Genomic DNA, 17,880 nt, shown 5'->3' with positions numbered 1-17,880 from the left:
TTAAAAAAATTGTTTAACCACATCAGTTAACAAACATGGATACAGTTGCTATAATGTTATTCTTTCTTTTAGTTAAATAAATGGCTTAAATTGTTATTAAGGAAATGATTATTTTTCTCCTTCCAATAAAGTACAGCAGAAAAGTTGTTCAAATATAAACAGTTAATTTATTAAACCTCACAATAATTTCATAATTATCTGTCTATGCATTTCTAATCGTATAACCAAATCAGTAATTTTTGATATCACTGTAAAAACTACTCTGAAAATTTACTATTCCAAAAATGAAACCTTCATCTGGTTGTAAATATTAAGCTTATGCCAGCAAGAACTAGTCTTTCTGTAAAAAAAGAAGAAGATTTAAATCAAGTCTTACTCAGTAGTGATTTAAATCGTGATTTAAGTCAATTTGATTTAAATCAAATCCACCCTGCTTGGGAGTGCAAGAATTTGTGGAGCAGGTGGCTCCCCAGATATTTCTGGACTATATCTCCCATTGGCAAGGGCTGATGGCAGTTGGGAGTCCAAACGGATCCCAGGTCCCCAACTTCTGGCACAAGGATTTACCTTGACTACTGCTTTGCTAGCAACAGTTCTGAAGTGTCCTGCTTTTGCCTGTAGCTCCTGATGATCTTATGCTGAGACTATGCCGATCGGAGGTGTATGTGGCTTTGCAGCAATACCCAGATGCCCTGGAGGATTTGGAGGTGCTGTGCAGGCAAAAGCCAGAAGAGAGTGAGGTGAGTTGAATGTGCAGTTTGATGTTTTTGTCCCGGACAAGCATCTGTATTTGCTCACAGGCAATCCATGAATGTGATGGAACTGTGTTCTGTAATAGGCTGAGTGTGCAGTGAGATACTGTAGCCCTGCAATCAGGTGAAAAGGGAGCAGTTAATTAATGGGCAACTCTTTGCCAAGTTGCCAGCCTTAATGATGTTGAATCTACTAAGCTTATTAGAATGCTTCAAATGATCCTCCTCCTCCTCCTCCTCTCTCCCTTCCTCCCTGGCTACCGAAAGCCAAAAAAGATGAATTCCTTACTACTTCTGGAATATTCACAAACTCTGGTGAGGTTTTGGAAGGAAGGCATTCTGTACCTGAGGGACAGCCGCCAAAATTGCCTCCCAGTGCACTGTTACTGTCAAAATTTGGTAGACAGACAGTAAACTTAAGAAAGTGTTACCAGAATATTTTATGGTGCTTGAATTATTGGGTGCCAGAGAAGAGGAGCGGCATTTCAGTCTATAACAAACAACTACAACAACCACCCAAACACAAAACCCCTCTTGAGCATCTAAGCCCCATGAAATGGCATCCTTAAAAGATCCGTTGTACTGTTTGATGTTTGTATATGCAAATTTGCTTTGACAACGTCTCTGGTTATTTCTCTTTCCCCGGAAGTATACATGGTCATATGTTAGATGGCTGAAAACCTCATCAATTGGAGCACTGATTTTTGAGAATGGTATTTGACTATCGTTCTATAAAGTATTATTACTATTAGTATACATCCCATCTATAGCTCTCAGGGTGGTTCACAACATAAAATACATGATAGAAACAAGAACATATACAGTCGTACCTTGGAAGTTGAATGGAATCTGTTCTGGAAATCCGTTTGACTTCTAAAATGTTCGGAAACCAAAGCGCAGCTTCTGATTGGCTGCAGAATCCCCATCGGACATTCTGTTTCCAAAAATAGTTCGAAAACCAGAACAGTCACTTCGGGTTTATGGCGTTTGGGAGCCAAAACTTTCAAGAACTAGGCTTTTCGAAAACCAAGGTACGACTGTAAATGCAAACCAATAACTGCCCCCTCTCCTGCAGAATAGGCTTGTGCCAGAGTAGGTAGCAGACATGCATCCCATGATGATGGAGAGCTTCTCTTGTGTCTTTTGTAAGGAAACGTTTGGATCCATGATTGTGACATGGCATCTGTGTAATTGCTGTAAGGTACCTCTGTACCTTCATGGATCACTGCCTTGCCGTGGCGAAGGGGCTTGAATAACTCAGAGAAGCTACGAGCTATGCCGTGCAGGGCCACCCAAGATAGACTGGTCATAGTGGAGAGTTTTGACCAAACGTGATCCACCTGGAGCAGGAACCGGCAAGCCACTCCAGTATCCCTGCCAAGAAAACTCCATGGACAAAGACAACAGGCATATAAAACAACAACAACAACAACCTCTGTACTCTGTATATGCTACAGATTTTCCCCTTTGCAGCCCAACTTGAACTGAAGCTACGGCGAATAATTTGGAGCACGCAGTGTGCAATGCTAATTCTTTCTTTGAATCACCTGATATCATGTGACTTCATGCGATCTGACAGATGGGTGGAGCTGTTTGTTTGTCAAAGTAGCCCACAGGGGATGAGGAAGTTTTGGATCTGGCCCATTAGCCAGATCCTGCTTCCCCATCTTTGTGCTAAACCCAATGTATCAAGAAGGGTTAGATAGATCGTCCAGGAAATTCTTATTGTCTTCAAATTGCCAGGAGAAAACAGATAGCACAGGTCTATCATCGGAGAGCAGAAACAAATGTGTTCACTTGCTGCACTGTGAATCTAACTTCTGAATTGCCAGCAGATCGCCTGTAGCCATGGTACAGCTGTTCATTGGTAATCCTAAACGTAGACATTCCTGGCGGCTTTGTTGGGTAGATCTTCTTCGGAAACACACTAACCAAATCTGTCAATGAAGCATTAGGTTTCAAGGATAGAATGTAAACACTGCATTATGCTAATTGGTTCATCTGTCAATCCTCGTTAAACTCGGTGTGCCTAGACAACTCTATTGGGTTAAAAGAAAAACAGCACCCCACCCCAAGAACTTGTCTGGCTTCCTGTCATACACAATCTTCATTCATTCAGTCAGTCAGTTTCATAGCTTGTCTGCCAGCAAATTAATAAGGCAGAAGCTATGAAGAGGCTGGAATTCCTGCAGTGAGCACAAGTTGCGGTGGTGAGCTGAACTGATGAAGCTGACCAGGTAAAGGTGTTCTGTTTCTTTAATTGAAACAATACACAGATCAGAAGCATCAGGACTACTTTCAGAGAAAAGCAACGATTAGCGTGAAATGGCATTAGAGTAAAATAATTCATCTGTTGGTTGGGGGTAGGTGAGATTTTCCATGGTCTCGGAATGGGTGACAAGGCTTGTAAAAGTTGATAAGAATTAAAATGGTCTGGAAGTAGAATTGCCTTTTCCCATATGAGTCTGCCCTGCTGGCTTCAGAAAACCAACCATAGGTACCATGGCTGACCACACAGCCTTTTCAGTGGTGGCATCCTGTCATTGAACTATCTTTCCTAGATAGATTTATGTGGCACCAATACTACCATTATTTAGACATGAGCCTGAGAGATCCAGCGTTACGTTTACAAACTGCGCTTTTTAAAATCACTAAGACTTTAAATAGCTTTACACTCCTGCTGTTCTATTGGGTCTCCTGACTCCTGTTTTGTTTATTTTGTTCGCTGTTCATCTCTGTTTTATTTGTCTACCACATTAATTCCAGCTTTTCATTTGACTATCCGTTGATTTGGAGACATTTCTAGGAATAGTGACTCACAAACACTTAAAACAAATTTATAATATGCAGAATATGTATACGTTTGGACTAAGCAAAAATCTAAGTCCAAACAGGACAAGGAAATGCATTGCTTCAATAAGATTATTTGGCTTTTGCTTTGAGGAGGTGGGGGTGTACAGCAGCCACAAGATTAGGTTCAGACTAAAATTTTATCTTTGATTCAGGCTGCACCAATCTGAAGACCGCCTAATTCAACTTGGGGCCTTGAGCCTACTTTGTTTTCCCCAATCACTATTGGGAAATAATAATAACAAAGCTACAAATTTTGTTCCATTTTGACAGAAGTGGATGAAGTTTGCAAGCATAATAGCCACTCTTTAGTGGATAAATCCTACCAAATTACGGCCAAATAAGTCCAGCAATCTTCATGCCGGATGTTATACCCCAAAGGGCTAAAAGTAGTTTTGTGATTGACAGCTTGTTCAACTATTGCTGCTTTGGGAGGAAGGGCGGCATAGAAATATAATAAATGAAGAAACAAATAAATTCCAGGTTTCCCTTACTGTATTCAACAGGCTTCAACAGCATCACAAGTATGATTTTTGTACTGATGTATCTTGGTTAGCATGTGAATCATAAATAATTCCCAGTCACTGTTAGGAACATAGCATACTGTCTTATTTTAGACCATTGTTCCATCACATGCAGTGCTGTCTGCACTGTCTGACAGAAGGTCTCCAGTTCCCAGGCCTGACTTGGAGATGCTGGGAAGTGGACTGGTGCCTTCTGAATTATGCCAAAAGCAGCACACTAAGAGAAGAATATGGAGGTTCAGGAAGTCTGAAGGCTTTAAATTAAAATTCTATGTTGTCTGCTTCTTTGCAGGTCTTCTTTAGGAAGGGAAAGGTCCTCCTGGAAATGGGGAAGCAATCTGAGGCCCTGCTGCAGTTCCAACATTGCCTCACGCTGAATCCCAATTTTCATGCTGCTCAATACGAAACAGAAAAGGTATTTGTTTATTTTAAATAATTTTATGTTCCTTTAAGGTAAAACTTTCTCAATGTGGCTTGTAAAACATAAAATGTGTGTGTGTAATACACACACACACACACATATGTATATTACAGTTTACCTAGACAACACTGTTAAAATGCACAATGGCCATTTGAATTAGCTTCAGCTTAAATTTTGGGTATAAAGAATTGTTAGTGTTGCCATGTCTGACACTTTATTGCCTCCCAGCAAAATAACATGAGATTCTTCATCTGTTTGATCATGCAGCATTGCAGCCTCATGTTTGTGCCTACATGGACTGCTCAAAAACAAAAGATGGAGTATTCATTTTGATTGGCCGCAAAACCAAAGCTAAACTGGCGCTTCCATGTTTACACTGCAAACTTCCCTCCCTTTGATGGCTTGAGCATGAAATAATGCTACAGGACCTTTTAATATAATCACAGCTTTGAACGGAAATATTTCAATAACGGCAGGCTCAAATGAACCAGACATTAGTATTGCTAGGTGTTAAGAGTGTACTAGGCAACAGGTGCTGTGAGCATCTGTCATACTGTTTAAAACAGTTTAGCTCCTGCCATTATTATGGGTTAGGAGTAAAACACTCTGGTGAGGTAGTGTGACTGTTTGCATTTCAGAACAGTACACCATTTATGCTGACAGGGGACTTTAGTTCCTGGAGTGGAAATCCTCCAATAATTTGATTTCAGGTGGGTTCTTTAACTATAGTACTACAGTCAAATATATTAGTTAATGCATTGTGATATAAGTATAAGCTTCTGCCTTTGCATCTAGTCTCATTGCATGCATATTTTTAAAGGCATGTTGTTATTGATTTTTTGGAGCTACAGGAAAGAGTTTTTCTGTCCAGTGAAAGGGAAAGACTAAAAGAAAAACGGTAAACAAACTGGCTTGAAGTCTTGTTTTAGTTGTGGCATCAAAGACTATTTTAATTTGCATTTAGCTAGCTTAGCAATTTTTGACTTAAGAAACTCTTAGTAAGAGAGATAATGGTATTTAAAAGCAAGTTCTACCTTGAAGTTTCTTTTCCTTTCAGAAATATAGTAACCTGTTTTCTTCTTCTTGCCAGATTCTCGCGAATGATGCCTCCCCTCTTCCAGGCACTGTTATGGAGCTGAAGAGTGATGCCAGTCAGAACTTGAAAGGGTCTAATTCACGGAAAGAGCTAACTGCCCTTGTGTCTTTTGAAGGAGAACCCCTGCAGGTAAGCAACATGGAGTGGCAGTACCAATTACAAGGCTAGCAGCAGCATGAAAGGGAGGTATGCATTTGAATATCACTTTGGATGGGTGTGCACATCATATAGACCACCTAACCAGCATACATACTGTGTTTTAGTAATTTGCTCTTGGAAATTTTATTCCTGTGTTCTAAATCTGCCTCTTGAATGAGATTCTACCTTTTTGGAGAACTGAGGGTCTTAATAATAGTGGAAAGAAGTAGGCAACTGTTGTTGCAGACAACAACTTTAGATTTCAATAAAGCAAAACGTTAGTCAAGAAATGTGAGGTTTGCATGTATGTGCTTTGCAGACTACAACTGTCTTTTCGTGTCTTTCTTCACCTGTAGTCTTTTTGCTTGGTCTGCTCTGGAAAGGAGGTGTTTAAGAGGATGCTTTTCTTTATGAAATAGGATTTGAAGGGAAGAAAGGAAGTTTGGCTGGGAGAAGATGCTTCTGATCACAGCCAAGCAGCACTTTCCATACCAGAATGGTTGAGGAAGAAGTCCAATTCAGGTTTTCCAGCAGAGAAGGAAAGGGGTAAGGATATATATAAAAAACAATGTTTAGAAGTCAGTATTACCTGGGGAAAACAAAAGGTGGCTACTTAAATCTTCATGGGAGTATGGTATCTTAACCACTATTCTCTAAACTGCACTAGTCAATTTTTATAGCTTATATTAGGGTGCAAGGTCTTAATGGAGGAGCAGAGGTCCTGTCTACACAACGTATGGCAGTGTTTGGATTGTTAACCCTAGCCTTGCCTGGGGCTCACACACTCCCACTGGTTTGCTTGAAAAAGAGCCAGATTGCAGCAACTACTGGGTTCAGGGGTGGCTGGTGTGGTGATGCTATGGAGCTGGCCAGGCAGCGATGGTGCTACTTGGAGCAGGGCAGGATGGCAGTGAGCTGAGGGTAATTGTGCACATCGGTGGGAAGGCCAGACTGGTTCTGCCCTTGCCACCCTGCCCTTTTTGCCACTGTGCCCTGCCCCACCACGGCAGGTGTCAGTGATGCTGCTTCCAGGAGGCTGTCTCCATAGTCCACAGTGCTCCTCTTGACTGGGTCTGATGACACAGCATCCTATTTGGTGTTGTTGCAGGGAAGGGGGCATCAAGTTAACTCAGGCTTCCTCAACCTCGGCCCTACAGATGTTTTGAGACTACAATTCCCATCATCCCTGATCACTGGTCCTGCTAGCTGGGGATCACGGGAGTTGTAGGCCAAAAATATCTGGAGGGCCAATGTTGAGGAAGCCTGAGTTAAGTGTTGCAATTATGAGATGTCAGACACTACGCAGGGCAAGTTTGCAAAATGCTGTCAGGTGGCAGATTGCCTCTGCAAATCCCAAAAGGCCATTTCACACATTATACCGAGGCATTCATTCCTTTTATTTGTAGGCAGCTTTTCCACACAAAAAAATCACGCTCAAAGTAGGTTGTAACAAATAAATAGGAATGCATTTGAAACAAACAATCCAAAACCAATTTCGTAACGACATAATAAAACAATATCAAATATAACACACCAAAAACTACATTCCAATACTATAAATATAACAACCTGCAGCTTCACAGTTTCAGCTTAGTCCTAGAAACACTCCTTCCATGATTTTACTCACAGTCCCTCTCCTGCAGAAGCTTCTTATAAGTCTTCAAAGGCAAATGGTGGAGTAGCTGGAAAAACCGCTCCCATGATGTTACTAGGTTTGCCACTAAGTTACTAGGTTTGCTACTAACTCCCATGATGTTACTAGGTTTGCCACTAAGTTCACATTCAGCAGGGATTCACTTTAACCCTCAGGTTTCTACCTAAAAATGTATGGTGTGAAGGCACCATTTATTGATGCAGTTTCCCTTGTCGCTCAGGTGTAGCTTGAGACCACTGGTCTGTGGAGGTACAAAGGCATGGGTTGTTCCAGTATGACTGTGATCATCATGTGCAAAGCAAAGTTGATGAAGCTGCCCTGTGGACTTGAGGTGGGGTAATGTGTGGCATTCAACATTTCTCTCTTGCTTTTTCTTTCACTAACAAAGATTTTGAAGAAGGGGCATCGGCAACAGGAGCCAAGTCAACCCAGGAACATAAACCAGACTTTGCAGATCTCTTGAGTACATCAGACTTGGAATGTTCTCTTTGCATACGGTCAGTTTCTAGAGTTGCTGGATAAAGGATCACCTGTGCACTTTGACGTGAGAACTTTGTGATCAGTCATCTGCTTCACATTCTAGCCAAAGCTTGAAAGGCGGAGAGTGAAATGCAATATATATAATGGGAGGTGTGAAAATGACTTTATAATAGCATTTGAGAATTCAGCGCTTTTCGTCATCACGGATGAAAGTGTTGATAGTCATTTATTTAACAATTTATTAAAATACTTACCATGGCCTCCGTATACATAAGGCAATGCTCAAATAGATTTTATTCAGAGTAGACCCATTAAATGGACCTAACTTTAGCATGTTCATTAATCTCAGGGGGTCTGCTATGAGTAAAACTTAGTTGAATTATCACCCATGATTTTGAGTCGGGATACATACTTCATATAAAACAACACAGACACAAAAATAATATAAAATTAGCAACCCTTATTTATTTATTTCTAGATTTATATCTTGTTTTCTCTCAGTAGATAGTGTTTTAGACTGTAAACTGCCCTGTGATCATTAGATGAAGGGCGATATAGAAATTTAATAATAAAAATACAGAGGATCTGAGCAAAGCTGATCCCCTGCATCTCTGCCTACTTTTGCTGAGTTGTATGGAAGTATGAGGTTGGGCTCTGTGCTGGAGCTTTGTGAGATTGTGAGATTTGGGTTCATTTGGATGTCCAATTAAACACATACCTTGTCTGCCTTTTTTTATGAACCTTTTCCAGCCTTTCCTTTCCTTGTTCATCAAGGAAATGACAGGGAGAAACCGATGTGAATGATGCCTCAGTGCTGATCTCTTTCTCTCTCAGGATTTAAAAGCTTAATTCTCCCAAGCCTTGCCAAAAGGCTCATGGCCTGGGGGATTTATGCCTGTAATTAGGCAATATCCTTATTAGCAACTTTGTCACCCAGGCTTATCCACCTAAACTTTAGTTAAGGGAAATGAGATGACCACATGCCAATGCAGTCGAGGTGAGGCTTGGTGATGCCTCCTTCAAAATGGAAGAAGGACCAATGGGAAATGCCACATGCTGTCGATGAAAAATCAGTGGCTCCTTGTGATGGCCTACAGTGCCTATTTCTCCTTGTTTTGTAGCAAAGCAATTTCTTCTCATGAATGAGGGTGATGTTGTGCCTTATGAACTTCTGAAAAATTGACATTGAAAACATGGTTGGCTTGATACCAGGCCATGGACAGACAGACAGCAAGCCTTTCTCAGTTAGCTACCCCATGCCACCTTGGAACATTCTTGGATTGCCATCTTACCACATAAATGAGGAGGTGCATGATCTGTTGGGTGCACCAGTGGCTGGAACAGTCTGTGTCACAGTTAAAGTGTGTGATATTTATTTCATTTTTACTTACAGTGGTACCTCGGGTTAAGAACTTAATTCATTCTGGAGGTCCGTTCTTAACCTGAAACTGTTTTTAACCTGAGGTACCACTTTAGCGGGTGGCACTGTGGGTTAAACCACAGAGCCTAGGACTTGCCGATCAGAAGGTCGGTGGTTTGAATTCCTGCGATGGGGTGCGCTCCCGTTGCTCAGTTCCTGCTCCTGCCCACCTAGCAGTTCGAAAGCATGTCAAAGTGCAAGTAGATAAATAGGTACCGCTCCAGCGGGAAGGTAAACGGCGTTTCCGTGCGCTGCTCTGGTTCACCAGAAGTGGCTTAGTCATGCTGGCCACATGACCCGGAAGCTGTACGCCAGCTCCCTCAGCCAGTAACATGAGATGAGCGTCGCAACACCAGAGTCGGTCACGACCGGACCTAATGGTCAGGGGTCCCTTTACCTTTACCTTTACCACTTTAGCTAATGGGGCCTCCCTCTGCTGCTGCAGGATTTCTGTTCTCATCCTGAAGCAAAGTTCTTAACCCAAGGTACTATTTCTGGATTAGCGGAGTCTGTAACCTGAAGTGTCTGTAACCTGAAGCGTCTGTAACCCGAGGTAGCACTGTATTCATTAAATTAGTAGACCGCCCTTCATCTGCAGATCTCAAGGCAGTTCACAACATAAAAATACAATAGGAAAACACCAAATACCATATCTGCCTGAATATAAGCTGCGCTTTATTCCCAAATGAATTGCTTGATGTTATCAGGCAAAAAGAAAAAGCAAGTTTTATATAAATGCTTGGGATTTTCAGCAAATAGCGGATTTGTGCACATACACACACAATGTGCAAACATGACTCTTGGAAGACAGTGAAGCATAACACACAGTACTCCTTTCCCCATAACAATGTAATGATCTGTACTAGAGATTTTTCATTGTTAAGAAATAAGTCCCTGTATATCAGTCATCAAAAATTAGCAATGTGGCTTCAACTACCAAACTTTCTGCAAATGGACATATTTTTTGGTACATTAAAAAAACAAAACACAACTTAGCCTTGTCTGTGATGCTGCTTGGGAATTCTCTTGCCACCTGAATTTTTCACGTTCCCTTTCTTCCCCTGGTTTTTCTGCAGAATGTTCTTTGAGCCTGTGACCACACCTTGTGGCCATACTTTCTGCAAAGAATGCTTGGAGCGTTGCCTAGATCATAGACCCAACTGTCCACTTTGCAAACAGAGCCTCAGAGAGGTAAGAGAAATCTTGCAGGATGTGTGCATAATGGAGGAAAAGGAAGGTCTGGATTTGTGTTTAATTTAACCTGAATTAGAGCTTTTCTTTGTAGATTCTATCACTGTGAGTAGGTGATGGCATTTATTCAATTCCATTGTTGACCTGGATAATTGTTAGAAAAAGCAGCATGTTACTTAAGTGAAATTATGACAGGTGCAGTGCTATGGTAGAAATCGCTGCACCTGCTTTCTTGCTAGGATCATCAGACCAAAAGGTACTTGGCTCTTCTCCAAGTGCTAAATCAATGCGGGTTTGTTGAATATTGCCAGGTATGACTTGCATAGATAATTGTTGATTAAATGGAAACATTATATTTGCATTAGATGTGGAAATGATTAAATAATGCTTTCAGCCTCCAATTAAGAGGGTCCTCTGAGCCACAGGTTTATTGCTGAGCAGATGACATTATTGAAATGGGAAATCACATAACACATCCCATAATGGAGAAGGGTCAATAGCAGACACAAGCAAACTGGCCTCCTGTGAACAGGTAGCAAAGTAATGGAATAGGAAAGCTAATCTACAGACACGAGGCAAATACAGTCCGTCCCCCCACCTTGGAAACATCAGCTTAAGTTATTATATGGATGCTATAGATATGGTTTCTGTGGGCCATATCCTGCATAGGTAGAGGTCCCTCCCCCCGTGCAACAGGATTCACATGAAGAAAAGAAGCGGTTGACATGATGAGTGAACAATAGCTGTAATTTCCTGCTTAAAGGAAGCAATTAAGGAAGACATAGTCATATTACTTCAGAAGTAGGCTGCCTTATACTGGTGAGACCATTTGCCTACCTTGATCATAGAAGAGTAGAGTTGGAAGGGACCCCCATTATCTAGTCCAACCCCCTGCAATGCAGAACTATTCCGTTATCTCATACAAGTATTGAACCTGCAACCTTGGCATTATTAGCACAACGCTCTAACCAACTGAGCTATCCAGGACCAGTATTGTCTACAGTGACTGGCAGTGGTTCTCTAGGTTGTCAGGCAGTAGTCTCTCCTACCTGGAGATTCTGGGGATTGCAGATGCTTTGGCCCTGAGCTACAGCCTTGCCCTGATTTAATTCCACAGAGTAAATGCTCCCACACCTCAGTTTCTATATTCTCTCCTTCTTCTACCTGAGTTTTGTGCTTTCTAGACTTACACATAGACAGGAGCAGCTCACCCTGTGGGCTGGAACCACAGCACTAGCCTCTTGGCAGCAGCGCCACTGCTGTTTACTAGGAGGGGTGGGTTGATATCCATGTCAGATTTGCTCTGCTGCTGTAGTCATGCAGCCCTGACCTTTCCACCACTTTGCCCCTCCCAGTAAGTGGCAGTGCCAGGAGGTTTTTCTTTTTTTTTAAAAAAAAATGATATTTATTACTTTTTTAACATTTCCAACACAAACAAAAAAAGAAAAAATGAAAAAACAATGCAAATACAATACAAAAACGCTACAGAAACTAAAAAAAAACAAATAAAAACAAGCAAAAACAATTTAAAATCACCTCAAACATTTTCAATATCTTATATTTCATTCACTTATTTCCAGCGACCTCCTCCCACCTCCCTTTTTGTATTCCACTTCTATTATTTGTTTCAGCAAATCCTTTCCATCTTACTCTGTTTTCTGTTCTATAATTATCTTAACACATTCTTACCATACTTTTCCTTTAATTTTCTATTAATCTATTTATACCTGATTCCTTATGACATTTCTACTAAAGCCATATAATTTCATTCCAACATTTTTCTGACATTCCTTAGTTTTACAATATCTCTATAAATGGTCTTTATAGTGATATACAGTGCCAGGAGGTTATTGCTGCAACTCTGCCTCACTTGGGTGAGGCTCTCCTGATAGTAGATACTGGTTTGTTCATCATGAAAACAAGAAGAAAGAAGGCTGTGATGTGTGTTGACTCTAAGTTTTTTTTTTTTAATTCTAGGTAGCACAACATAGACTCTTATAATAAGAGGGAACTGATCTCAAATAGCGGCAATATCAAACATGAAAAAGGCACATGCCTTTCTCCTTCAAATTTTTTATGTTTTTCTGTTTAATCTTTTACTGAAATCTTAATAAAAATCATTAAAAAAACAAAAAAACAAATTGTGTTTGGAAGCCCTGTAGATTTTTGTTTGAAAACATGCTAACCTGGAATTCGGTTTCTGGTGTTGGGATGTATCTGATTTGTGGTCTTGGCTGTCAAAACTAGATAATTACATTCTGTTAAAAAAAAGAAAAGAAAAACCATTCTGTTGTCTAGAAAAATGCACAAGGACCTATACCTCTCAAAAAAGAAGCCTTCCCCAGCCTTGTTTCACCCATCATCCCCAGCCAGTATGGCCAATGGTCAGGGATGATGGTAGTTCCTGTCCATGGACATCTAGGGACCCAAGGTTGGGAAAGGCTACTTGAAATGGTGAATCCTTAATACATGCCATAATGATTTTTCTTCCTCATAAAATGAAAGTGATGCCTTTGGGAATCAGATGTGGGGAGAGTGGGATTAAAGCCAGGTCCTCTTCCTGGGCTTGCCATAGGCATCTGGTTAGCCCCTGTGAGAGCTGGATGCTGGACTAAATGGGCCTTTGCCGTGATCCAGCAGGACTTTTCTTACGATGTTATGGTTTCTTCCAGTACCTGAGAGCTGGAAAATACAACACCACTCTTCTGCTGGAGGAGCTCATGATGGCTGTCTTCCCTTTACAACTTGCAGACAGGAAACGCGTCCACCAGGCTGAAATGGCAGAACTTTCAAAGTAAACAGAGACTTTTGCTTTCTGTTTTGTAGTGTCAGGGCTCAGGTCTGGTGTAGGTGAGCAATAAAACGACAGATCTCCAGAAGTCAGTAAAGTTAAGTCTTCATTCAAAGTGAAACGGAAGCACTCTGGCCTAGTACTCCCAGCCACCCTTCTCTGCAGGTCTTTCCCAATTGAGGCAGGGATGAGGACTGAAGGACCCCACTTTCCCAGTGTCCACTAATGCTCCTCTCTCCCAGGGTCTTTCCTAAGCAGTCTCATACTTCACCTGCACACAACTGATTTCTGCTCAGCCTGCTTCATTTCCCCGCAAGTCCTAGGAGATCAAGGGGAGTTGTGTGGAGCTGGAGTCTCCTGGGCTTCTTCAGTGTCCTGTCTCTCTGCCTCCTGGCCCCACACCTCTCCAGCCTGTTCTTCTGTATCAGAGTCTGAACTGTCTTCTGCTGCTGGATAGGCCCATTTAGCAGGAGGAGGATATGGGAGAGCAGTGGCTCCATGGCTGTAGCAGTGCTTGGGGCCTCAAGCAGTGTTGGGCTCTGGCAGCAATGCTTCATGAGGGCCTAGTGTCTCAGGAATCAGATAAGATAGGTAGCAGTTCCAGTGGGCCCTGCCAGGGCAACTAGACCCCAGAAAATGTGAAAGGTGTGAAAAGGACATGGAAGTGAAGAGTAAGGGAGAGGATCAGTCTTCCCCATTCCTTTGGCAATGACTGCCTTTCACAGCTGCCTAGATTCATTTTGTGTGAGAGAGCTTGTGCCGCATCTCTAAGTGGTATAACTTTACATGTGGAACATACACCAATTTGGCACTCTCCAGATGTTTTGGACTACAACTCCCATCATTCCTGATGGGAATTGTTGCCTGAAACATCTGGAGAGCTCCAATTTAGCGAATTATTCACATGTGCACACGCACAAGTAGAATTTATTTTAGCCACACTGAGAGCATGTAATTATGCTTCTTTCTCCTTCCTTCTGCAGCTTGACTAAGAATATCCCAATCTTTGTGTGCACAATGTCCTTTCCAGGCATTGTGTGTCCCCTTCATGTGTTTGAGCCTCGCTACCGCCTCATGATGCGAAGGTGTCAGGAAACTGGCACAAAGATGTTTGGCATGTGTATGTATGAGAATGGGAAGAGGTAAGTGGCAGAGAGATCCTGGCAGAGTGGCGCTGATCTCTCTAATCCCTTTGTTCCTCTATTGAACTTTAGTTGAGATTCCTGTATTGCAAGGAGTTGGACTAGATGACCCTAAGGTCCCTTCCGACTCTACAATTTTACAATTCTTTTATTCTATGAAACCATCTCAATATTGGTTTCCTTCTCTTCAGTTTTGCTGATTATGGCTGCATGCTGGAGATTCAGAAGATAGCATTTCTACCTGACGGACGCTCTTTAGTGGATACCATAGGCAGACGGAGGTTCCATGTTTTGAGACGTGGGCATAGAGATGGCTACCACACTGCAGATATTGAGTATCTGGATGATGAGAAGGTGAGTAAGGTGTCCCATGTAGCTTATGGCTACAGTAATCATAACACGGAATAGGACAGAGGCAATAAAGTGGCGTCTCCTCCATTGGCCGTATAACTTATGTGCCAGCTTTGGTGATGGGGTGTATGTGGCAGGCATTCATCTTACTGAGTTACTAAATCATTGCAGTGACAGGTGCACTTTGTTGATTGAAAGTTCTGTGCAGGAGAAATGCAAAACTAGTAGGTTCCAATTAAGGAACTTGAGCTGATGTGTTAATCTGCCTTTCAACTGATTAATCAAATTAAAATTTCAGACACACAAATGTGCCCTTTTAGGATACTGATGGATGTGGGAGAGCAAATTTATTGTTACAAGGAAAGGCCACCATTCAGTGCGGATAATAGGAGACATCTTTGAAAACCAAAATAACCTTAAAAAGGAGAGAAGAAAGCATGGCATTAACTCTCAGCTTCACCAGCTAAAATTTGCCCACTGCCAATTAGTTACCTAAAGCTTTAGTTGACATCCCTTTAAATCAAGGCCTTGTTGTTCGTACAGAGCTTTTCTCCCTCTTTCCGCCCTTCTTATCCTTCCCCTTCCCCTTCTCCATCACCTCCACTTCTTTTGTTCTTCCATCTGCTGCTCTCTCTGCAAAGGTGGAAGGAGAAGAACTGGCTGAGCTTCAAATTCTTCATGACTGCACATACCAGCTAACTCAGAGATTTTATGAACATGGAGACACCACCTTCAGACAGCTTTTGATGCACCATGGACCTCTTCCTGAGAAAGAGGAAGATATACAGGTATTGGCGCTTTCTCTCTCCAGGCTCCTAGAAATGGGAGCTGTCCAGATTCAAAAGCACAATGTACTAGTGAAACAGAGGGAAGGGTCAGAATAGGAGAAAAGTACCTAATGATACAGACACTCTCGCATCCCATTCTGTTTCTCTTTTTGCTGAAAAATCATGGGAGATCCAGTCTTGTTAGATCTGGATGCTTCAACAATGTGCAGAGTGACTTGCACTGGCATGCATCCTATTTCCTGCAAGCCCACCCTAAGAGCCTAATAGAGCATATACACTGTAGGTTTGCACTGGCCTAGCTGCCTTCCCAATGGGCAAAATGCTCACAGGATTCTACATACAAGATGCGTGGGCCATTTATTAGATAACATAATAAGGTGAGGAACCAGTAGATGCATGGCACTCGTGGATAAAAGCAGCATTGACTTGCATTACTACAAGGCTAGTTTTAAAAGCATTGAAAAAAATTACCGCAGTTCATGGAGTTGTGTTGGTTTTGGCCCCTCATCTCAAACTCCCCTTTAGTGAAGTGACAGTTCGTTGACTCAGCCTAACGGGGATACTAATAGCCCAGGCCATTGTTAATGTTATGCTTTTCACACTGTTGAACTGGCTGTGCCTATGGCGATGCAAATGGCCTGCTGCCAAGTTTAGCAACAGCCTTGTTTTGAAAGAGCTCAGGAACAGTGCGATTAATTGCATCCTGTGATTAATCTGTTCCATCTTCTTGCTGGCTTGCCGAGATGCAGGAAGTTAAGAAATAGCCTTACTGAGATCAGTGGACTGTCTCAAAGACCAGTAGCCAATCTCTACAGGCACCTGCCAATCTTGGCTAAATTGTGTGGGGAAAGAACGCAATAATAGTGAAGGAATGAGGCAAATATAAGACTTGATCCAGCGTGATCAAGTGTTGTATTTCTGTTTGTATACCAAATAAGACTTGGCTATATATTAAAGCACCAAACAGCTCCTCCAGTTCCTTTACATCAGCCTTTCCCACTGTGGTCCTCCAGGTGTTGTTGAACCACAACTTCCATCAGTCCCAGCTTTACATCATAAGATTTTCAGAGCAGCCTGCCACTATGGATAAATTGATGCTTTGCTCTATGTACCTTAACTGTGGGAATGGAAAATTTGGTCCATTTGTTAACTTGCTACCCAAGGCCACTAAAGTACCATAACCTTTGACCCCAACCTTGAACTTTAGACCACAATATGTAATCTTCAGGCATATTTGATCAGCCAAGAACAATTTTACAGAAAACTAAGCTCTTGCATTGGTCTCTCAAGGGACATGGGATGAATCGAAATATTTGTTTTCTTTCCCAAATTTATTTCTAGAGCATATGTTTAAAATATGTGCACACTGCTAAATAGATAAATGGGTCTATTTACAAGCTTTTCTTATGGCTTCCCAAGAGACATTGCCTAAATTTATTGCCTGGGAACTAAGCAGGTTTTTTAAATTACAAAAAAGGAATAGGAAAAAGGAACTATTATGGTATTTTCTTTTTTGAGCATGTGGTTCATTGTTTTGTTACTAGTTTTTTTTTTAGTATGTCAAGTAAATTGGGTGCTAAGCAGTTTAAGATTGTTCACTGTTTAAGTTCATGCAAAGTTTTAAAAAGTAAACTTTTTAAATGCAATACATCCATTAAATATGAACTTTTAATGCATATTTCCCATGAAAGTAAACTTTAATTCTTTTGATGGGAAATGCAGATTGCAGTATTGGTTGTGTGATTTCCTAGAGAAAGGGTACTTAATATTTGGTCAATGGACAGTCGTTGGAGGGCTTCTGTTTCCATATCCATGGAACCAATACACTGTCATCCCTATTCATGCATTTTCCACAAGATGCTTCATCTTGGGCTGTGCAGCAGAGGCAAGAAGAGAAGTCTGTAGAAGGATTTACTACCTGATGTATTTTTAAAAATCCTGGAAGTGAAGGACTTTCCAAATCAGTCCTGCAGCTATTTTCTAATTCATGGTGGTAATGGGTGGGCTTCTTTGCACTGCTAGTTCTTCTTATTAAATGAGTGCACAATCTATGTACCTGTGTACACAAATAGGTGAGCTGTACCAATCAACTTGCATATTTTTTCATACAAACACTTGTACATATGTAGAAACAGTTTGTTCCTTCATTCAGTATAGCATGTGAAGAAGCCTGTTAATTTGGGTAGATTCTTTTGTCAAATTCTACCCAGTTGGTTGGTTAATTAATTAAAGTACAGGAATTATTATCTTGCTGAACAGCACAAAACCTGCATATCTTTATT

At 41.4% G+C, this 17,880-nt stretch overlaps 1 protein-coding gene across 2 annotated transcripts in view; it reads left to right on the top strand.

Annotated features, from left to right (window-relative positions):
- The window catches only part of LOC308466992 (LON peptidase N-terminal domain and RING finger protein 1-like), a 32,444-nt gene that overhangs the window by 12,782 nt on the left and 1,782 nt on the right, over window positions 1-17,880 (top strand). For both annotated transcript variants that reach the window (XM_080988403.1, XM_080988402.1), the window contains exons 2-11: window positions 622-740; window positions 4,419-4,541; window positions 5,638-5,772; window positions 6,201-6,327; window positions 7,824-7,932; window positions 10,412-10,526; window positions 13,199-13,320; window positions 14,301-14,459; window positions 14,651-14,813; window positions 15,452-15,598. In XM_080988403.1, coding sequence (XP_080844529.1) covers window positions 622-740; window positions 4,419-4,541; window positions 5,638-5,772; window positions 6,201-6,327; window positions 7,824-7,932; window positions 10,412-10,526; window positions 13,199-13,320; window positions 14,301-14,459; window positions 14,651-14,813; window positions 15,452-15,598 — 1,319 coding nt within the window. The remainder of the gene's footprint in view (window positions 1-621; window positions 741-4,418; window positions 4,542-5,637; window positions 5,773-6,200; window positions 6,328-7,823; window positions 7,933-10,411; window positions 10,527-13,198; window positions 13,321-14,300; window positions 14,460-14,650; window positions 14,814-15,451; window positions 15,599-17,880) is intronic.

The sequence above is a fragment of the Podarcis pityusensis genome (assembly GCF_964106645.2).
Source record: "Podarcis pityusensis genome assembly, chromosome: 2".
NCBI lineage: Eukaryota > Metazoa > Chordata > Lepidosauria > Squamata > Lacertidae > Podarcis > Podarcis pityusensis.
Note: the sequence above shows the minus strand (reverse complement) of the source record. Positions and strands in the feature narration are given on the sequence as shown.